Source organism: Sapajus apella, unplaced genomic scaffold (assembly GCF_009761245.1).
Source record: "Sapajus apella isolate SASKATOON/1434 unplaced genomic scaffold, GSC_monkey_1.0 scaffold170, whole genome shotgun sequence".
Classification (NCBI taxonomy): Eukaryota; Metazoa; Chordata; class Mammalia; order Primates; family Cebidae; genus Sapajus; species Sapajus apella.
In genome coordinates this window covers 12,047-34,484 of record NW_022437110.1, presented here as the reverse complement: position 1 = coordinate 34,484, position 22,438 = coordinate 12,047, and the positions used below count along the sequence as shown (strand labels likewise).

The window sequence follows — 22,438 nt, the reverse complement described above, 5'->3', positions numbered from 1 at the left end:
CTACAGGTATGCTGGAGAAAGCACTGCATAAGCCAGTGACGGTGATGGGAATATGGACAGCAGGATATGGGGGTTGGGGACAGGATGTCTAAGATTTATTCTTTTATTTGTGCTCTTAGGTCTCAACAATTCTGCAGCCTTTTCTGTTTAGCTTTTTGAACTGGGAGGATTGGTGTATTGCAAGGATTCGTGGAAGATATTAGGAGTCCTTTGTCTAAAGAGTCCTGAAAGAGTGGTGTAATTCCTAGTTAGGCTCCAGTTCTAAGGGGATATTGCTTAATGTTTGGCAGAGGTTTAAAGTTATCCATATGTAGAAGGAAGTGCTGACTTAATTCTTCCAATATCTGAGCAAGAGCTTACCCATAATAAATCTGGTATTTTGAGGCCAGCTGAGGTGGCTCACACCTGTAATTCCAGGACTTTGGAAGTCCAAGGCAGGAGGATCACTTGAGCCCAGGAGTTCGAGACCAGCCTGAGCAACATAGTGAGACCCTGTCTCTACAGCAAATTACAACAATAATTAGCTGGACATGGCAGCACAAGCCTGTAGTCCCAGATTCTTGGGAGGCTGAGGCAGGAGGGTCACTTGAACCCAGGAATTTGAGGCTACAGTGAGCTATGATTGCAGCACTGCACTCTAGACTAACAGAGAGACTCTATCTCTTTTTTAAAAAACCTGGTATTTAAATAAGAAAGGCCCTAATTTTCCCTGTTTGAATTCTTTTTTTTTTTTCCATTTCTTTTTTTCAGGTTTAGGGTGAACATGTTCAGGTTTGTTATATGCGTAAATTGCATGCCACAATTACAAATGATTTCATCACTGAGGTAATAAGCATAGTACCCAATAGCTTATTTCTCAATCTCCACCTTCCTCCTACTGTTCAGCTTCTAGTAGGCCCTGATGTCTGCTGTTCCCTGCATTGTGTCCATAGGCACTCAATATTGAGCTCCAACTTACAAGTGAGAACATGTGGCATTTCATTTTCTGTTCCTGCATTAATTCACTTAGGATAATGGCCTCCAGCTGTATCCATGTTGCTATGAAGGACATGGTTTCATTCTTTTTCATGGCTGTGCAGTGTTCCATAGTGTATATGTACCAGGTTTTCTTTATCCACTCCTCTGCAGGTGGGCATCTAGGTTGATTCCATGTCTTTGCTATTGTGGGTAGTGCTGTAGTGAACGTATGAGTGCATGTGCCTTTCAGTAGAACAATTTATATTTCTTTGGGTAGATATCTAGTACTGGGATTGCTCTGGCAACTGGTGGTTCAATTTTAAGATCTTTGAGAAATCTCCAAATTGCTTTCCTTAGTGACTGAACTACGTTACATTTCTACTGTGAGCCCCAAATACCTAAGACAGGTCTCATCAACTTGGGAAGTTAGAAGATGCACCTGCGACACAGCCCAGGAAGTACTGATGACACGTGTCCAAGGTGCTCAGGGGTACAGTATACATTTTAGGGAGACAAGAGACATCAATCAATATGTGTAAGATGTACATTGTTTCATTCTGATAAGGCAGAAGAACTCAAAGTGGGAGCTTCCACTAGGTTAGAAGTAGGTAAGTGACAAAATTTTGCATTCTTTTGAGTCCTTGATCAGCCTTCCACTGAATATACAATTTAGTCTATGTCAGTGAATCTTCAGTTTTACATAAACAATAGAAAAGAGGAAGCAATTAGATAAGGATTTGTCTCATGTGAGCCTAAGAGAGATGCCTTTGAATAGAATGGGAGGCAGGTTTGCCCTACGCAGTTCCCAGCCTGAGTTTTCGCTCTAGCTTCATGATTTTGGGGTTCCAAGATTCATTTTCCTTTCACATTACCAACAGTATGTAAGTGTTCTGTTTTCTCCACAGCCTCACCAACATCTGTTGTTTCTTTGACTTTTTAAGGATAGCTGTTCTGACTGGTGTGAGATGGTATCTCCCTGTGGTTTTGATTTGCATTTCTCTAATGATTTGTGATGTAGAACATTTCTTCTTATGCTTGTTGGCCACATGTATGCCTTCTCTTGGGGAGTGTCTTCATGTCCTTGGCCCATTTTTAATAAGGTTGTTTGGCTTTTGCTTGCTGGTTTGTTTAAGTTTCTTATAGATTCCTGATATTAAATCTTTGTCACGTGCTGTTATGGTTTGGCTCTGTGTCATCAACCAAATCTCATCTCACACAGTAATCCCCAAATGTCAAGAGATTGGATCACGGGGGTAGTTTCCCCCATGCTGTTCTCATGACAGTGAGTGACTGCTCATGGGGTCTGATGGTTTCATAAATGCGTGGTAGTTTCTCCTTCATTTTGTCTCTCTCTCTCTCTCTCTCTGTCACCTGCTGTCATGTATCACGTGCCTGCTTCCATTTCCACCGTGATTGCAAGTTTCCTGAGCCCTGACCCTAACCACATGAAACTGTGAGTCAATTAAACCTCTTCTTTACAAATTACCCACTCTTGGGCAGTTCTTTATAGCACTGTGAGAACAGACTAATATAGTAAATTGGTACCAGGAATGGGGAACTGCTAGAAAGATACCTCAAAATCGAGAAGCAACTTTGGAACTGGGTAGTGGGCAGACGTTGTAACAGTTTGGAGGATTTGGAAGAAGATAGGAAGATGTGGGAAAGTTTGGAACTTCCTGGAGACTTTCGAGTGGTTTTGACCAAAATGCTGATAGTGACATGAACAGTGAAGTCCTTTATTAAGCCGGCGACCGAGAGTGGCCAACACCCAAAATTCTCTCGGCCCCGAAGAAAAGTTAGGTGGTCTTTTATACACTAGTTTTAACAGGAAGCGGGGACCTAGTTAAAAACAAACTTTTCACACAGGCAGAGTAAGGAAAAAATCAAAAGGAAAACTGATACATAAGAAATAAAACAGTGCCATGTGTGAGGAGTGCAGCTGTCATGGGACACATCCAACTACAGATAAGGGGGCTCTGGGCGCTCACTGCAGCTGCGTTTCCAGGCTCTGCTGACACCACTTTACTCGGCCACTTATCAACAAAGGCATTTCTGGGTGCTCAGAGTCAGCCTGACCTTGCTTTACACTATAGTTGCACACTTGATGGGGAGAAGGTTACTAAATGTAGAAGCCAAGATGGCGTCTGTCCGGCTCAAAAAGGCTGACATAAAGCTTGAACAGCCCTTAGTCAGGAAAAGGAGAGTTAGTTTTAGCTGGCAAAAAGCAGGTATCACATATGCTCTGTGATTAAGGTCAGTGGTCAGGTCAAGACCACAGGTGCTGAGACATGTAGATCTGGAGGATGTAAATGCTCATGCTCACGGGAGACCATTTCCACGGCGTTAAAGGCAGTTTCTCTTGGTTAGCTGTTGGCTTGTTGCTCTAAACGGTGTTTACCTGACTTCAATATGAACTCAATTGGTCACGTTCTTTCTTAAAATGTGTATCATTCCAAAAGTTCACACGGCATCAGATTTTTGCTCAGACCATCTGTAATGTTTCTCCAGCAGAATACACATTTGCCTTCCCTTCCTGCCTACCTCCCCAACTGCCCTGAGCAGTGTTCCTGTGGGTCCATCTGTGTAGCGGATGGGGCAGGTGACACAGGCCTCGACATGTGGTGGAGCTGTGCCAAATGCAGGGTGGTCTCGTGTGTGCACTGGGGTGGGTGGGCCCTGGAAAGAGGAGGTCATTCCCCCTGGGGAACACCCATGCCCCAGGGGAGAAGTCGGGGGAGCAACAAGGGGAAGATGCACAAAGCGTGGGACAGGCCTGCTGCTGCATCAGCGAAACCCGTCACTCCTGAAAGGCACGCAAGGGGAAGGCGTGGCATTCACTGACCTCACACTTACCCGTCCAGTAGCATTCACCCACAAAAGACAGAATCTACTGAGACAGGCACAGCAATGGACTGCTCACATCTTTTTGTTGGCTGAATGGAGGAAATTTCTCAGCAGGTTCACAGAAAGGATACCAGGCTGTGTTTGGAGAAAAGGGCGGGACGCCTAAACACTGCGTGTGGAAGCAGGGCAGCTAGAACACAGAGGTGTTGAGAAAAACGACACATCGTAGTACTGCTCCAGAATATCAGCGCGTTTCTGTGGATGGTATGGGAAGCGTGATTTCCTCTGTTTGTGGGCTTTGTCTTTGAAATTTTCTGTGACATATCTGCATTGCATTTTAAAAGTCAATATTATTCTGAATTTTAATTTAAAATAAAATTTTATCTCATTCAGTTATTTATACATTGAACTTTCATTTTCCTTGACAATAACTTAGTGACACACCTAGCCCTGTTTTCCACCCTGACCAGCCTGTGCTGCTACAGCCTGCTTTCTCCTCCTCATCATGACCTACTCAGCTTCCCTTCCTGCTTCCATTCACGGAAATGTGGGACAGGAAGGAAGGGGGCCTCTGCCATTCACAGAGATCCCACTGAATGCCAGAGTTTGCCCCACACATCTCCCTATTTTTCGAGTTGAATTTCATTGCATGCAGCAATCAACCTCAGGGACTCAGTTTCCCACATACGGGAAGCTCGACCCCAGGTAGGGAGATTTGCTTGGTGGGGGATTTGAACCCAAGTTCCTCTCACTGCAAAGCCCACAGGCATTCCCATGAGGAACAGACGGAACAGGGAGTAGCCCTGGATGACCGTAAACTCACTTTGGGTTTAGAGAAGGACAGATGACCTGGGGAATGAGGAAGCCCACTGCTCAGGAGCTCACTTCAGGAGAAATGTCATGAATGTGCCCTTTAAGGAGCTGATGGCAACTTCTGTTAATCCTGGGACCAGCGACCTCAGGTCAAGATCCGGCTGCTCACTCAGGTCAAGACCCGGCTGCTCACTCAGGTCAAGACCCGGCTGCTCACTCAGGTCACCTCTTTAGGCCAGAGGCTCCTGCCAAGTCTGGGCTCCCAGCAGAGTCTAAGAAAATGTGGAAGGCACCAATGTGATTTTGAAGATTTATTTCAGAGGGAGCATCAGTGACCTACAAGAACCTGGGATAGATGCCAACGCCTCCTGTTTCCCCAAGATGTGAGAGACGACACAGCGCCTCCCACGGACTTCAAAAAATTTGGACTTGAGCTTTGCCATCCCTCCTCCTGCTCCTGTTTCATAAATTTTGCTTTTATATTCTCTCTGTCTTTACAAGGTCGGGAGGCTGAAGTTTTCTTATTTGGGGCCAGGAACTGTCACTTCCTTAACGGTGGTGGTTCTGATAGTTCGCACATTTGTGGCGACCCCAAACAGCAGTGCAATTATGAAGGCGTAAATGCGACCAAAGACCACCCTCAGGTATGTCGCTGGTTGTTCACTTTGTGTGATGGAGCGCATTCTTTTCGGAGGGGGCCCGCTGTCGACACTCCCCCCAGCTCCACTTCTCAGGCACCGCGGAGGATCCCAGCCCACATGGCAATGGCAGTTCCTTCTGTTGTTGCAGACCCCTCTGTGACTGCACTTCCCAGGGTGACAGTCGTAGTGCAGGGAAGTGATAGTGGCGTTGCACCGGCTGTTATTACAGAAGTTTCCATGAACACAGGGAGTGCCGTCGATCACACGTCCAACATCGGTTGTGCCCATTCCACGGTGTTCATCCAGCCCAAAACACTGAGCCCTGCCTATCACGGAGTGATGGAATGAAGCGTGTTCCTGCAGCCGGGGCAGATGGGTGACGTTGGTGCACTGCAGTCTTCCACAAAACTTATCTATTCCTACACAAGCCTGGTAAGCGTAAGAATCATATAGTCGAGTACAATGTCCAAATCGGTATGATTCGAGGTTTATATTATAGCAGTCGTCAGGAGCATTCTCAGCACTGGCACCAAAGATCGCCTTGCAGAGCAAATTGCGGTCAGTGCAATTCCCATGATAGCAGTAGCCTTCTTCAGTGCACGGGGTTCCGTCCTGCATATAAACGTCCGCGGGGCATATCACGGTGGTCCCACGACAGTACTCTGGAAGGTCACATATGTTTTGGATAGGTCTGCAGAGAGTGCCTGACGGGGAGAAGCTGCAGTTCGTACAGCAGTCTCCTACATGACAGATGCTCCCGGGTGTGAAACGACAGTCACTCCCACAACACGGACTGGCGTAACACTGCTTGAAGGAGCCACAGTCACATTGCTCAGTCTCTTCCACCATCAGGTTTCCACAGTGAACTGTTGTCATGGTTTTGTTATACACAGGGGACGGTGTAATGAAAATACACTGGGATACAGTTGAAAAACAGTTTTGCGCGTGTCCATAGGTACAGTTACTGAACGCATCTGTCATCCCTGGAAATCGTTGCATGATGCAGAAGGTCCTCCTCTGACATGTACAGTACTCAGTGTCATAGACCACACCAATACTTCTCATCAGCGACTGCATTATTATGACAGCTATCAATAAATAATGTCGGCCTAGAATACCAATGTGTATCAGGCCGTCAGCTTTACACATTTTATACTGTGGAGTTTCATAGCTAGATTCATGTGGTCCGTCTTGAATAAGTAGTATGGATGAATGAGGGCGAAAAGGATTAAAAAAGCTGTTTCTATAATAAGTAAAAATTGCACTATTTGTTCGATACTCATTCACAGGGGCTGGGTCCCGATCATTATATATGGTCAAAAGATAAATATAGTACCGCAGATCAATATTTTGAGCAATGCTGTCAACGAGACTGAACATCCGGACCGCCTCTTTGGAACAAGCTGTGATATTGGTATATACTCTATAATATGAATTGGAACATTGAATATGACCTTTTATATTGCCTGTATGAGAACTATACTGGAAATTAGACAACCTGGGATTCATGCTGTCATTTGCTTCAGAGAGCAGGGGGTCTGTCTGCTCATTTTCACCATCTCTAAATGTGGGCCCTGTTGCGTTGGGCTCAGCCACTATCTGAGAAACAACATGTTCAAACCTGCGGGAATCCTGCAGGGGTTTGATTTCGTAGGCAAGGTCGTCCAGCTTCATGATGCCGCTGAGGCCGCCATAGCACGTGTCGACGGTGACCATGGACAGAGGCACCTCCTCCAGGTAGCCGAGGTAGTAGCAGTCTGCAGGGATGTAGGGGTAATCCATCTGCAAGGCACCTTGGTCGTCCTGCGTGGTCACCAGCAGATGTCTGGGCCAGAGAAGGCGTTTTCTGCGCATGTGAAGGACGTGTTTTTGACCCCCAAAACTCAGGCTGTAGGACAGCCAGCCGGGAAACTGAAGGCCTTTGCCGCGGTGGGTCTCCCTCCTGGGGATCACCACCTCGGAGGACGCGTAGTGCCACGAGGGACGGCCTTGAGAGCAGCAGACCGGAGCCAGGGGTGCCCAGAGCCCCAGCAGCAAGAGGGTGGCCCTAAGGGCGACACGCACCTCTGCCGGCCTCATGTCCCAGCCCGGGGATGTTCATCCAGAGAATGGGAAAGGACTGTCCTCAGGGAAGCCAGGCCCCAATCATCTGCGGTGGCCACGTCCCTCCCAGGGAGACCCTGACAGAGAACAAAGGCCCTGCCTGGGCTCCCACATCACACTCCTGGGGCCCCTGGACTCCCTGAGGGGATGAGGTAACAGTCCCAGGGTGGGGCAGCGGGTGGGTCTGGACAGGATGGCTGTGGGATGAGGTCATGGCTGTGAGGGCTCACCTGGAAGGGAAGGGGCGAGGGCAGCAGGGCTGAGTCTCTCTCACCATGCCAATCTGTTCTGTTGCCTTCTCAATCTACAAAACACAGTGAGGAGTGTTCAGTGACCTCGCCTGTGGCTCCCATCACCTGTGTTATTCTCGGTCTCTCTGTGGGTGAATATTCCTCCTTCCTGTGACTCACAGCGCTTAGTTCTTTGTCAGGCGGAGGTAGACACCGCCCATGTTTCCCGGGAGGGCTGAATATTGTTCTAGTCTTAATAGGTGTCCATCTCTTGTTCTTTTGCCTGTTTTGTTTTGTTTAGGCTTTGAAGTTCTGTTTGGGGTCACCAACTTGTGAGAGGAAAATACCTTGGGCACCTTCAAGCTGGAAACACTCAGGGAAAATCTGCCTCCCACTCTATTCAATGGAGCCCCTCTGCTGCAGAGACAGATGCATATTCGGATTGCCTCCTTTGGAAACACTTATCAGAAACTCAAAAGAACACAACCCTCTGTCTGTCACCTACCTGTGACCTGGAAACCCCCAGGTGGGGAGGCCTTGCTTCGAGTTGTCTCAGCCTTTCTGGATGGAGCTAATGTACTTCTTCCGCATATTCACTGATGTCCCATGTTTCCCTGAAATGCATAAAACCAGGCTGTGCCTGACCTCCTTGGGCACACGTCACCAGGACTTCCTCAGGCACGTCCTCGGCCATGGCAAAATAAACTTCTAAACTAACTCAGATCTGGCTCAGATTTCCTGGGTTCACGAGATGAACACTTGATATAGGGTCACTTTTTCTTCTGCGCCATGAAAACTCTTTGTGAATTACGATACTTTTTGCCTCATCCATCTGTTGGGAACAGACGGTATTCCTGACCCCATGGGAGCTCAGTTGCGGTCCCCGGGATGCTTCTGTGTGGTTCTCTCCTGGGCTTTGGTCATTTCTTCAGATGGACGAGCTGATCAGTTCCCAGGGAAGGACCCAGGGGGACGTCTCTGGGTGTCTCATGTCTGAGAACAAATATTTCACATATTTCTGTCAATTCTGTCATTGCTTCTGAGGGGAGTGAAAAATCCAAGGCCAAATCATATTCAGAAACACAAATCACTTTTTCCTCAAAACCATAAATATTTTCCTTTCCTGGCAAGTGTTGTCTCTGTGTTTAAACTTAATGTGATTGTGGTGTATTTCAAGACTGTGTTGTGTCACACTTGGTCTTCCGATGCCCCGGGATCCGCACTGCGTCCCTTTGAATCCCACCTTTTTATGACAGATGAACAATTATGAAGGAAGCTGGTCTCCCCTGTAGGAGTGTGCAAGTTGGACACCCTGTCCCTGGGCCCTTAGGGTTTTCCCAGGAAGGAGAAGGAGAATATTTGACCTCCCTGAAGAAGGCTGTTATGAGTGACTGTGTTCTTCCTAAATTCGTGTGCTGAAATCCAACCCCTGCTCCTTCAGAATGAAATCACAGTTGGATTAGTGTCTTTAAGGAGGGAATGGGTTAAAGTGAGGTTCCTGGAGTGCGGCCCTCGTGCAATCTGACTGTTGTGAGAAGGGAAGCAGCAGGGAGGGTGAGCAGCCCTGAGGGCCGGCCCTGTGAGGACGGGCAGGGAAGAGACGCCGTCTGCAGGCCAGGAGCCAGGCCTCAGAGGAAACCCACCCAGCTGGCCCCGACCGTAGACTTCCACCGTCCAGAACTGTGAGGAAATCGGCTTTGTGTTGTAAGCCATCTGACCTGCGATATTTTGTTTTAAAAGCCCCATACACTGAACTCTGTAGGTAATAGGAGGTCTTCTACATATTGGAAGAGTCAGATGGCCACACAAACCTGGATGCTCCTGTTCAGACCTGAGCAGGATGGCGGACCTGCTTTGGGACAGGAGAGGGGAAGAGATGAGCCCAGCATCCAGAACCAGGTGAGCCCATTCCTCAGCAGACCGCCCCTGGGCCGGAGTTTGCACAGGTGTGAAAGAGTTTGTCTTGGTCTTCAGGGGCTCCTGGAGTTGGAGGGAGGCTGGTGTCAACTCTTGCTCACACAGAAGAACACGTCAACGGTGTGCCTGTGTTTATGTGAATGGGGCGTGTTTCTAGGATGTGCTCATCCCCAAAGAAGAGTTAATCGGGTTTCTAGGGCTAGACAGAGGTTATGGTATTTGTGAGTATTGACAACTTGGCTGGACCGTACATTAGGTTAAAATGCTCACGGGAAGACACAGTGGGAAGAAACTCTGGTTACTGAAGGAAAAAACAATGGTAATTACTTACATAAGATGCCTTTGAAGGTCACCAGAAGCCCTGAGGTGTGGGCGTCCACGTGTGCTCTCCATGGGGGACACGGTCTCATTTCAGGGCCATGGCTCTCAGTCAAGGCTGTGAGGCTCCTGTCCCTACAGACAGGATCCTCTCTAAGGCTTGCCAGGGCCATGCAACCCTGTGGTTTAGTCCTAGAGAATGAGTGCAGAAACTAATGGATGATGTTCCTTCTTCAGGAGAAATGAGGGTGGGAATCTGAGAGAGCAGCAGGCTTCTCACAAGCATTGTGATGAAAATCCTCTTTGATTAGGGAAAAAAGTGATGAATGTTTTTAAATGATAGAGGTTAAATCAACAAAACATTAAAAAATGTATTAGGTAAAGAAGCGTGTGCTTATTAGCGTGTCTGCACACGGGTGCCTTCCTATAGAAATGCTCCGTGGATAATCAATTTTCCTTTGTGCCCTGTCAGCTCTTTAGGAAGAGCAGACTGTATCACTGACTTCCCTATTCTCAGCGCATGAGTGAGCAGCGGCTTTGAACAGGGTGTTGGAGGGATCCCAGGGGAGCAGCTGGCTGACTGTTGCAGGCTTGCTTTGCACCTGCACTGGAGGTTTTTTTCCGTGCTCATAAAGCCATGGAGACTTCTGTCAGTTCAGATCGACCTCATTACTACCTACAATAATGTACAGTAACTGGAAATGTCTACGACTGCACGTATACATACACACCTCCATGCCAGCCACTCTGAGCTCCGCGATTTAGTGGAAGTTAAGCATTTGCACTGCTGCCATAAAGTAGGATCATGATGTCATTCGCAGCGTTGTTTTAAAACCACAGTTCTGCAATGATTAAAGGCTGGTGATTTACACTGGGCTGTATTGCTGAGGGTTATGTTTCTCAGCTGCCGAAAACAAGACTAAGAGGCAGTGAGATTATGAAATTATTAAAGATGCACAGAACTCTCAGATTTAGAGAATGGCCTGGATGTGGATCATGGAAGGAAAGACAGTAACATTCAAGGGTATAGCCAATAAGCCCTGGGTTTTTACCTCACTGACCTCAGAGAATCTCAGCTAGAGCTGACTTTCCCCCTCAATGTCTTCAGTAATGTTTCGAAGTCTGGGAAAGATTAAGATTGGGATAAATTTGGCTAATGTTTACTTTCGATTCATAATAAGAAAGGATGTTTTGAGTTAATTATTAAGAGTAAAATAACCACAAGTTAGCTAAAATGTGTACCAATACCTGTGAGCAAATATAATATGGAAATAGACATGTTCTAATACAAAAAATATTAGAAGTTGGGATGATATTAAGTGAAATTCAGTTGAGTTGTGTTGACCTCCTTATTGCTGTGTTATTGTCAATAGATTTTAGAAAATCATAATATAATTTAACATTCATTCCTGATAGAGATTCTCAAAAACTGGTTATACAAGAAAGATATCTCAAAAAATAAAGTTCATATATGAGAAACACACAGCTTTCATTACACAAAGGCTGGAAAAAGTGGAAATCTTTCCTCTAAGAAATGGAAAAAGCAAAGATGCTCATTTTTATCACTTTTTTTTCAGGATAGTACTGAAATGCTAGCCACAGTCATTGGATAAGAGAAAAAAAATGACCTCATATTTGGAATGGTGGAAGGCAATTTGGAATGGAAGAAGTCAGATTGCCTGTTTGCAGACAATAAGATCTTACATTAAAAAAGAATACTAAAGACTTCCCAAAAATATTAGAATTGATAAGCAAATTAAGTAAAGTATGATTCACCATCTACATAAAAGAATGGGTGGAATTTCTATATGCTGACAGCAAAACATCTAAGAATGAAATCAATGAAGCATTTCCTTTTACAACAGCTGCAAAGTGTACCCAGGAAGAAATGTTGCCAAGTAAGAGAAAGATTTCTAGAGCAAACTGATAAATATTGACAGAAAAAATGAAGTGGACACACATCAATAGAAGATATAACCCAGATATTCCACATTTATGAACTGGAAGAATTAATAGCACTAAAATTTTCATACTACCCAAAGTTATTTACAGAATAGATAAATTCTCTATCAAAATACTAATGATGCTCTTCACAAAAATAGGAAAAGCAATCTTACAATTCACACATAGGCAAAAAAAAAAAACCCAGAATGGTCAAGGCCACCCCCCAAATGCGTGTCATTTACACATCCATAGTTCATTCATTTGATCATAACAGTCCCCAAACTCTTAACTCATTTCATCATCAACTCTAAATTCTAAAGGGTAAAACATAATTTAAATATCAACTAAAGCATATATGGGTAAGATTGGAGGTACAATTATTTCTGAAACAAGTTTCTCTCCAGCTCTGAGCCTGTAAAACCAGATATCTAATTTTACTGGGGCTATCTTTTTTTTTTTTTGAGACAGTCTTGCTCAGTCGTCAGGCGCCAGGCTGGAGTGCAGTGGCGCGATCTCAGCTCACTGCAACATTCGCCTCCCGGGTTCAAGCAATTCTCCTGCCTCAGCCTCCCAAGTAGCTGGGACTACAGGCGCCTGCCACCTCGCCTAGCTAATTTTTGTATTTTTAGTAGAGACTGGGTTTCACCATGTTGGCCAGGATGGTCTGGATGTCTTGGCCTCGTGATCCGCCCGCCTTGGCCTCCCAAAGTGCTGGGATTACAGGCGTGAGCCACCGTGCCCTGCTTTGGGGCTGTCTTAACAAAGTGTCATAAAATGCATGACTTTAACAAGGCGTATTATTACTTGCAGTGCTGAAGGCCAGGAAGCCCAAGACAGCGATCAGGTGTCTGTAAGGGCTTCGTTCCTGGTTTGCAGATGGCCTAATTTTATTGTATCATCTCATGACAGAGATGCAAGAGAGAAAAGCTCTCTCATGTATTTTTATTAGAGCACTAATTTCATTTATGATGGCTTCAGCCTTTTCACCTAATCACCCCTCAAGTGGCCCACACCCCAATTATATCACATTGGTGATTAGGATTCCATGATATTAATTTTGAGTTATTTTATTTCAAATACAGTGGTGAGTTAGGCATATAATATGTTTTTTGTCCGCCACAGAGAAAAATAGGAAAGGAAAGAGGGGTGATGTGTCCCCAACAAGTACGACGCATCATAAAACGAATTGCCATAGGCCTTATGGCTCAAGTGGAATCTTCTCTGGGACAAGCTTCTTCCTTCCTAGCTCATTGCAGCAGCAGAATTAACTCCAGTGTTTTAGGCAGAGGCACAAACCCTGGGTAACTGCTGGGTTAAGGTCCCGTCCCAAAGACCCCATGCAGCCCTACACATGAGGCTCGCTGGGAGTTCCTAAGTTCCAGGCTCTGGTAGGATGTCTTTTCCTCAAGGTTTTTTAGCACAGGCTGTCTGGCCTGTTCAAATCAAGGTAGTGCTCATGATTTCTTCTAAATAAGTTCAAAGTTTTTTTTTTCTTCTGGAGGAATGGTGCACATTTGCAACCATGTGGCTCCATCCTCTTAAATCGGAAGAATCTGACAGCATTAATCCATTTTGTCTCATCTCCATCCTCATTCTTTAAAACCTGCAGCATTTATTCTCCAATAATACCATAAATTCTTTATCAAGTGATATTACAGCCCCGTACTCACTGTTCTCTTTAGAACACACTTCCTGGTTTTGCAAAATGGATAGGTTGAGAATTTTCCAAGGCTTTAAGTTTTGGATACTTTCTTCCTTACAGTTTCATCTTCAATTCATCTGTCTCTTATTATAGGTGCTCAGGAGAAACCAAACCACACCTTGAAAACTTTACTCAGAAGTGTTCTCAGCTAAATATTCAATTTCGCTGCACACAAGTTCTCATTTACTAAATATTACAACACAGTCTAGACAAGTTTTTTTTGCCACTTTACAACAAACATCACTATCCAGTTTCCAATAGCACTCTACTCATTTCAGTCTATCAGAATGGCCCTTAATATACACGTTTCTTTATGCATGTCAAAACTATCCAGCCTATTACACATAACCCAATTCCAAGGTACCTTCACAGTGCTGAAGTAATTGTAACATCAGAACCCCACTTCTTCATCTCAAATTCTGTTTAGTCAGTTCAAGCTGAGATTAAAAACGATCATACTTTGTCACTTAGGCAACCTTAATTTTATCTCAGTTTCTCAATTCTGGAAATTCAAATATCAAGATGCTGGCAAGACAGGTTTTATGTTGAGGCTTCTACTGTTGGCTCAAAGCTGCCACCATGTTGCTGTTTGGTCACATGACATCTTCATGTGCCGCGTGTGCGTGTGTAAAGAGAGAGAAGGGTGAGGGGAGAGAGTCAGAGGGAAATTCTCTGGTGTCTTTATCTATAAAGGCAACAGTTCCATTTTAATGATTCCGCACCCCTAGTTTGCTGCACAACTAAATAGTTTCTCGGTTAGTCCACTGAATTGTGAAGAAATACCTGAGGCTGGGTAATTCATGAAGGACTTTGGTTTTATGTGGCTCGCGGCTGTGCAGGCTGTACAGCAAGTGTGGTGCCAGCATCTGTGTCTGGTGAGGGCCTCAGGAAGCTCTCAGTCATGCAGAAAGGTGAAGGGGGGCAAGAGTATCATATGGCAACAGTGGGGAAGAAAAGAGAAGTGGGTGGTACCAGGCTCTTTCAAACAATCAGCTCTCATGTGAGCTGAGTGATAACTCAGTCATCACCAAGGGGATGGCACTAAGTAATTCATGAGGGATCTGTCCCTAATAACATACCTTCCAGCGGACTTCACCTCTAACACTGGGGATCACAGTTCAACAAAGAGTTGGAGAAAACACACATCCAGACCACAGCAATCTGCCCTTTATGTCTTTCTTAATTGCAATATACAATAATCCCTCCCCAATAGTCCCTGAAAATCCAAACTTGCTCTGGCATTAAATCAAAATCCAAAGTTCAAATTCATGTGAGACTCAAGGCAAAGTTCCTTTCACTTATAAGATTGTGAAATCAAAAACAATTTATTTATGTCCAAAGCACAAGGATACGTCAGAAATTGGGTTGACAGTCCTATGCTAAAAAGAGAAATTGGCCCCAAATTGAGTGAAAAGTTCCATGGAAGGCTGAAGCCTAGTGGGACAGTCATTCAATCTTAAGTTTCTAAAATAATCATTGACTCCATGTCTTGTATCCTGGTGGAAAGTGTGGGTGTCCAAGGCCTTGCATAGCCCTGCATTTGTGGGTTCCCTAATGCAGCCGGTAAAGCTGCTTTCATGGGTTGGAGCTGAGTGCCTGTTGCTATTCCAGGCTCACAGTGCAAGCTGCCTGTGGATCTATCATTCTGGGGTCTGGAGGTTGGAAGCCCCTTCCATAGCTCCACTCAGCAATGTCCTGGTAGTGACTCTGTGCAGAGGACCCAACCACACATTCTCCCTGTGATTGCCCTTAAAGATTTACTTTGTCCCCTAAAAGAGGGAAGCACATAGTAACTCTTTATGTGATTTAATGATGTATATGAAAACTTCGTGGTCCCATAAACACATATACAGACACAACAGCCCAGCAAAACACATACGTGTGCCCATGCAAAAAGGAATGTATATCTAAACACCAAAAGGACACATCCATTTGTTTCATATTCTTCTAGGAATTTAACTGAATTTAAATTGTGTTTGCAGTTTGAGGCTGTAGTACAAAATAATGCTTTTCTACGTGTATGTCTGCCTGTTCCCATATTAGAAAGACAAATCTATTTAACTATATGTTTCGGTAAAACTGTATGTAAATGCCATTCTTGTCAAATATGTTACTGAAATGTGCAATGGTAATTATTTTAAATATTAGCCTGTTATTAATAAATTGAATAATTAATAAGTGTAACTTTTAAAATTGTATTATGTTATCTGTTGGTTTTAGATTGCAGTTTTCAAACTAGGCAAGATAAAATTTTATTTGAAAAGTTTTGAGAAAAGCCTTTTTTGGCATGAATATTCCATACAAACTCTAGTCTTTATTTGCCAACATGCCTTTATAATAGAGAACATCCAGCAATATGAAACTGAACCCAGCCCATGTTTTCCAGGATCACTCACAATGGCAGTCTCCTAGAGGGTGCAAGCACATGGGGATTTGGATTTCATCATCAAAGCACTAGTGAGCCCAGCGCTGGGCACACGGAGGGCGGCAGGAGCTGCAGAGCCCACTCTGTGGTACTTCGGGAAAGGAAGGGATGGGATGGGGGTGATGTCTGCAGGACCCTAGAGAAGAGTGAGGAGGGCAGAGAGTCTGCAGGTAGCTGATCGTATTCTAAGGAGAACTGTTATCCTCTAAACTTGATTGGCTTCAGTGATTACGAAGAGAAGGGAACTGTTCACCAGACTTGGAGGACAGAAAGTAAAGGGACCTTCTGTTCCTGCATGGAGACTGAGGAAGTTAAAAGACTTTCAAAGAAGAAGGTAAGATGGAGAAATTGTCTTGAAAACAGGACACCCAAAGCCACCAAAGTGGAGAACAAGAGCATTTATAGTGCTGCTTAATTTTCACAAACAGCAGATGAAAGAAAAAGAAACAAAGCACCATGCATATGCTGAATTAAAGTTAGGAAACATATAGAGTTGTCTGACTATTAGCACAGAAACGTGAAACTCTGTTCATGGAGACAGTTTGTATTGAGGATGCACAGTTTTTTCTAAGACAGGGTCTCACTCTGTCCCCAAGGCTGGACTGTGCAGGCACAACCACAGCTCACTGCAGCCTCAACCTCCCAGGCTTAAGGAATCCTCCTGCCTCAGCCTTTCAAGTAGCTGGCAGCACCTCATTCAGCTATTTTGTTTTTGTATAGAAAGGATTTCACTATGTTGCCAGGCTGTTCTAAAACTCCTGAGCTCGTGATCTGCCTGCCTCAGACTCCCAAAGTGCTGGGATTACAGGTGGGTGTAATTTAAAAAATTTTTACTATTTTAATAATAGTATTATTTTAAATAAAGAAATATATGTTGAATAGGAGTGGTGACAGAGGGCATCCTTGTCTAGTGCTAGATTTCAATGTATACACCATGGAATACTATGCAGCCATAAAAAACAATGAGTTTGTGTCCTTTGCAGGGACGTGGATGAACCTGGAAAACATCATTCTCAGCAAACTGACACAAGAACAGAAAATCAAACGCTACATGTTCTCACTCATAGGCGAGTGTTGAACAATGGGAACACATGGACACAGGGAGGGGAACATCACACACTGGGGTCTGTTGGGGGGGGCCAAGGGAGGGACAGCAAGGGGCTGGTGGGGAGGTCAGGGAGGGATAACATGGGGTGAAACGCCAGATGTAGGTGCTGGGGGATGGAGGCAGCAAACCACATTTTCATGTGTGTACCTATGCAACAATCCTACATGATCTGCACATGTACCCCAGAGCCTAAAGTACAATAAAAAAGAGAAATATATTAATAACCTATTTTAATAATTGTCCTGAGAGATCATTGCTAGTATTACCTGGAAAATATGCAGCCTTAAAAGTACAATTAAATCTCTGTTCCAAGTTAATGTGGTAGGTAAAATAAGTCATGGAGTTACAAGGAAGAAATGGCGAGAGATCCTGGGGAAGACTTTTGCTTGACCAGGTGAGGAATTACTAAAGTGTAAAAGGAAACCACAGCCTCTGAGGCTCCCAATGTCGAGCTGCCTCCACAGAGAACCCTTGTGTCCTGAGCTCCCAGTGGTGTCCTGAGTGTCCCCTGGTGGTGCTGAGCAGCGTCAGCCACGCAGTTCCCTCCTGTTTCCCTGCAGAGATTTTTGCGTCTGGGCTCACCCAGATGTTCCCACTCCTGTGTCCCTCACTGCAGTACATGGCCTTGTCCTTGGCTTTCAGGTTGGTCGTTGTGAGGTGGACTGCACTTGAAAGGGTGTCATTTGGGAATGTTAATTTATTGGTGCTCATGGAGAGTAACCCTGAGAACTCCCACTTGGTCACTCATGTTGCCACCCACACCAACCCCTGCTGTGAAGCCTGCTGGACCAAGCTCGTGCTGTAGCCAGTAAAGGTGCAATCAGAGGCTTTGCAGGAGAGTCTCAGTGAACTGCTGGGCTGTACAATGTTTCCCTGTCTGACTCCACCAGCAGACTTCAAACAGGAATTCTGTGAACAGAGAAAACGGACGGAGAACAGCCCCATGTGGAGCAGCCACAGCTGGACCTGATTCACAAAGGGCATTAATATTGAGGGTGATGAGAAGGAATCCAGACCAGGGCAGACCCCACGGTGTGGACAGAGAGGAAGGGCACAGACATGGGGTTGGCTCCTCACCAGGGCCTCAAGGAACAGGGATGAGCCGCCTTTTATGAGGTGGGTGTGGATGCATTTCCATATCTTTCTTTTTGTGGTCCTGGAGCACCGCTCAGCGTTGCTCATCCGTCAATTGTGTCTACATTTCAGGGAGGGCAGGGTCAAAGGATTCCTGGGTCCGGATCCACAGGGGTAATCTGCCTGTTGCTTTCTTATTCTCTAATGTGGACACTGTTCAGGTATCTTCATAGTTGCAAACATAATCAACAAATATGTCCAGTGAGAACATAAAAACACATTTCCAGAGAAAATGAACACCAGTCTTTAATTGGTTCATTTAGAGCTGCAAACTACTGCTCTTGACAATAAGGAAAAGTCAGGTTACAATGAAAAGAATACAGATCTACACCTGGTCAGGGAGGTGGTTTGTGATTATCATTATCTTGAGATCATTTTGCCACAAAACAGTTCAACATTGGATATATGTGCCTGTGTTGGGAAACAGTCAATGTGGAAACACGTGTACTTATCTGAGCGAAGAGTTCACATGGAGACATGTTTGCCTGTCTGAGACAAGAGTCCACATGAGGAAATGCCTGTTTTCTGAGGAAAGAGTAATTATAAGAACATATGTGGTAGTCTAAGGAAAGAGTCCATGTGGGGACATGTCTGTTTGTCTGAGGGAAAAATCCACATGAGTAAAAGAGTGTTTGTTGGACCGAAGAGTCCACATGTTGACAAGCGTGTGCACACATCTGAGGGTAAATCACCATTAAGGGACAGTGTACGCCTGAACCGAGGTCACATTTGGGGAAAATCTTTCTCAAGCAAGAAAAGAAAAAATCCCGTGGGTTATTTGCTTGTCAGGAAGAAAAAACCTGGGTCACGTAGAAAACTGATTTTTCTAAAAATCAAGCCTTTAGTGAATGACAACATCTTATATACGAATGATGAAAATCACTTCATTCTTTGTTGCAGGCATCTCATGACTACCCCACCCTCACAAAATATGTTATTAGATGATTTTATGTAGTCTGCCTTTGATCCTGGGGTTAATGAACAGCTAAATGTTTTTTAAATTGTATATATTTGGGTTTATGTTTTCCGTCATAAATTATGAGCTTAGATAAATTAATTGTTTCATGTTTCAACCACTGCATATTACTAAAGATAGTTTTACTCGTCTCAAACAGTGCCCTTTTAACTTATTTTATACTCACTCTCTGAATTCTTGGGATATGCTCTATAGTTTACTTGACTATAGTTTTGGCTTTCATAGAATTTCAAATAAGTTCTATAAAAGCCAAAACTAAAAACAAAATTTTACAGTGTAATTAAAATTACTTCACTGAAGAAAGTGGAAAATTAAGTTGCTGACCTAAGGAACTTTGAAAATGAGGAAGTTCTACAGGTTTAAAGTGTAAAGAAACTGCACATAAGCACTCTATTCTAATAGATGAACATGTATCCAAGAAGGATACAGCTTTAAATTTCTGATATTGCTATGCCTGTGTCTTGAAACTGTGCAGGTAAGTAATACAATGGCACAGGGTAGGATGGGGCTCCTCACTTTGCAGTGGGTATTTACAGACATCAAGGAAGGAAGGCTGGAAAGGTCCATGTGGTGACATAGTTGGGGGGAGAGACCAGTGTGTTCTCATTTTAATGTAATAAAGTTACAGAAGATTAGATACATAAATAGTTTTGATGTGTCCATAAACATGGGTTCATGTAAACATGCACATTTACAAGGCCAGTTGGTTGAGAGGTTCTACAAGTACTTAAACCAAATTAAAAACATGCATACCCAGTATCACAATTTTTTTTATTTTAATACTATTCTTTAACATCAGAAACAAGGAATCTCTGGGAAAATGGCTGATTATATGCACGAAAAAGATAATATAGAAAACGAGCTTAGAATTTATCGTAATACCAGGAAGCAGCGAAGTGTTCAAAAACAGAAGAATGAGGTGTGCTGTAAGGATGCAGGATCCAGACTAAATGAGCTCCCAGCACCTGGTAAAGCCAAGGTGATTTCAACAATACAATGAATGTAGCATGGCTCCTCTTCAGAATATGAAATAGACATCCATAAACCAATATGGATATTAATAGATGATCAAATAAAGAAATAATGGAAAGAGGAACACATCTCCTTACAGAAGCATTCCAAATATCTCTTAGGTGGATAGTCCTCCAGTCAAGTAGGTGAAGTTTAAACACGAATGAGTTGATTGTGGCCTGAGATTAGAGACAGGGAAAAAATTCACTATTAGTGTATTTTATAATGAGATTTCAGACATAATGCCAAAGACATGATCTATGAATGAATAAAATTTTACATGTCTTTAATTTAAATTTCTGCAGGCACACACGTATTTTTCTGCAATACACACTGATAAGGGCATAAAAAGCAACCACGGGCTTGGAGAATATACTTTCAAGTTACGTATTTGTTACATAAATTCTTTTAATTAGTTAAATGACTTTTACAATCAATATGCAAGTAAACTTACAACTAATCAAAAGAAAACAATGTAGTTAAAAATGAACGAACTATCAGGGGGAGCATCTCACCAAATCTATATAAAATTGTTAAATATCAATTTTTTATTTGGGACATGTGCGTTTAATCAAAAATTAGGTGCCATTACTCACCTATTAGAATGGTTAAAACACAGAATTCCCATAAAGATAAATGGCAACATGAGTGTGGAAAGCTAAGAGCTATCATGGATTGACGGTGGAGGATTCAGTGGCACATGCATAAAATGAGATACTTTTTGGCATTTTTTATAGAGATAAAAGTAGAGTTAAAATGTGAACTTGTGTTTGTCTTCCAAAATATTTACAACACTGATTCAGAAACTGATGTTTACAAATATACCTTTAGAGGAAGCTCTATATCAGCTTTATCAATTTTATTCATTCTCTAATCCCTGAAATTTGCTCTCCGAATGAATGTTGTATGAAAAATCTCTCAAATAACTAAAATTTCTCAAATTCATATTTGTATTGTTCTTTTCTTTAATGACTTAATGTAATTTTCTAAGAAAGTCTCCAATCTAATAATCCCTGTTATCTCCTCCATGCCAGCACAGCTGCCTCCTCCCGGGGGTTTCTGACACTCTCAGGATGCGGTTTTCACACTGTGTCTCTCGCACAGTAATACACGGCCGTGTCCTCTGATCTCAGGCTGCTCAGCTCCATGTAGGCTGTGCTCGTGGACGTGTCCCTGGTCATGGTGACTCTGCCCTGGAACTTCTGTGCATAGCTTGTGCCACCAGTGTTAGTATTGATATCTCCCATCCACTCAAGCCCTTGTCCAGGGGCCTGTCACACCCAGCTCATGTAGCAGTCGGTGAAGGTGCATCCAGAAGCCTTGCAGGAGACCTTCACGGAGGCCCCGGGCTTCTTCACCTCAGCCCCAGACTGCACCAACTGGACCTCAGAGTGGGCACCTGTGGAGAGGACCCAGGAGTGGGTGAGATCTCACCTGACTGGACCCAGTTCCCTCATCAGCCCTGGAACTGAGGATTCTCTTACCTGTAGCTGCTGCCACCAAGAGGAGGATCCTCCAGGTCCAGTCCATGGTGAGGTGCTGTGCTCTGGCGTTTCTGTAGGGGAGGGATGTGGTTGTTGTGTGATGCTCTCTGGGCAAGGACAGATCTGTATTTACCTCGGTAGACACCACTGAATTTGCATATTCATGAGGCAGGTATTTCATAGCTCAAGCCACCCCACCCTGAGGAAGCAGAGAGGTGGCACCTGGACCACGCCACAGTGGGATGCTGAGCTCCCTGCTCTGAACCTTGTTTAATGATATTTGTCCTCTGGCATGCTCAGAAGTTCACGAAGACAGAATCCCTCTCACAGAAACCCAGAATCTCACAGGACATGGTCCTCAGTGTGATTCCTTGTTCCTATGGCACACTGGCAACCTGAACGTTTCCTGGGCCTTGCTCTCTGTACATCTAACTTCTGGGATGAGTCTGTCTCCCGATAGTAACACCCACTGAATTAATAAAATCACCCTCAATTCCTAACTATAAATACATTTGAAAGGTCTAGACATTTCGCCTTTTAAATGTGGTTTGCATTAAATTTTTTGAGTTAAGTGTAGGCTACATATAGAAGAGAATACTTAAAGACACATCAGTGCTTGCTAAATACTTATTTAACTTTTATGTCATTATTGCTTTGAAATAAGGAATATTCAGTTCTTGAGAGGAAACCCCTCCCCAGCCTCCTGTGCACCTGCTCCAGGGCTGGGTCCTGTGCTGGGTGCGTCCTGAGCGCCGCCTGCAGCTCCGCTCTTGCCCTGCAGGGAAGTTCCTGTCGGCGCTCACAGAGAATTCTCCCGGCGTTTCCAGTCTG

The 22,438-nt window shown here is 44.2% G+C and overlaps 1 protein-coding gene across 1 annotated transcript; it reads right to left on the bottom strand.

The window, feature by feature from the left end:
* Positions 1-4,817: 4,817 nt before the first annotated feature.
* LOC116542579 (disintegrin and metalloproteinase domain-containing protein 20-like) lies at positions 4,818-8,348 on the bottom strand. Its single transcript, XM_032267579.1, has one exon. It carries the CDS (start codon positions 7,332-7,334, stop codon positions 5,136-5,138), a length of 2,199 nt encoding a protein of 732 aa, XP_032123470.1. The 5' UTR covers positions 7,335-8,348; the 3' UTR covers positions 4,818-5,135.
* Positions 8,349-22,438: the final 14,090 nt, after the last annotated feature.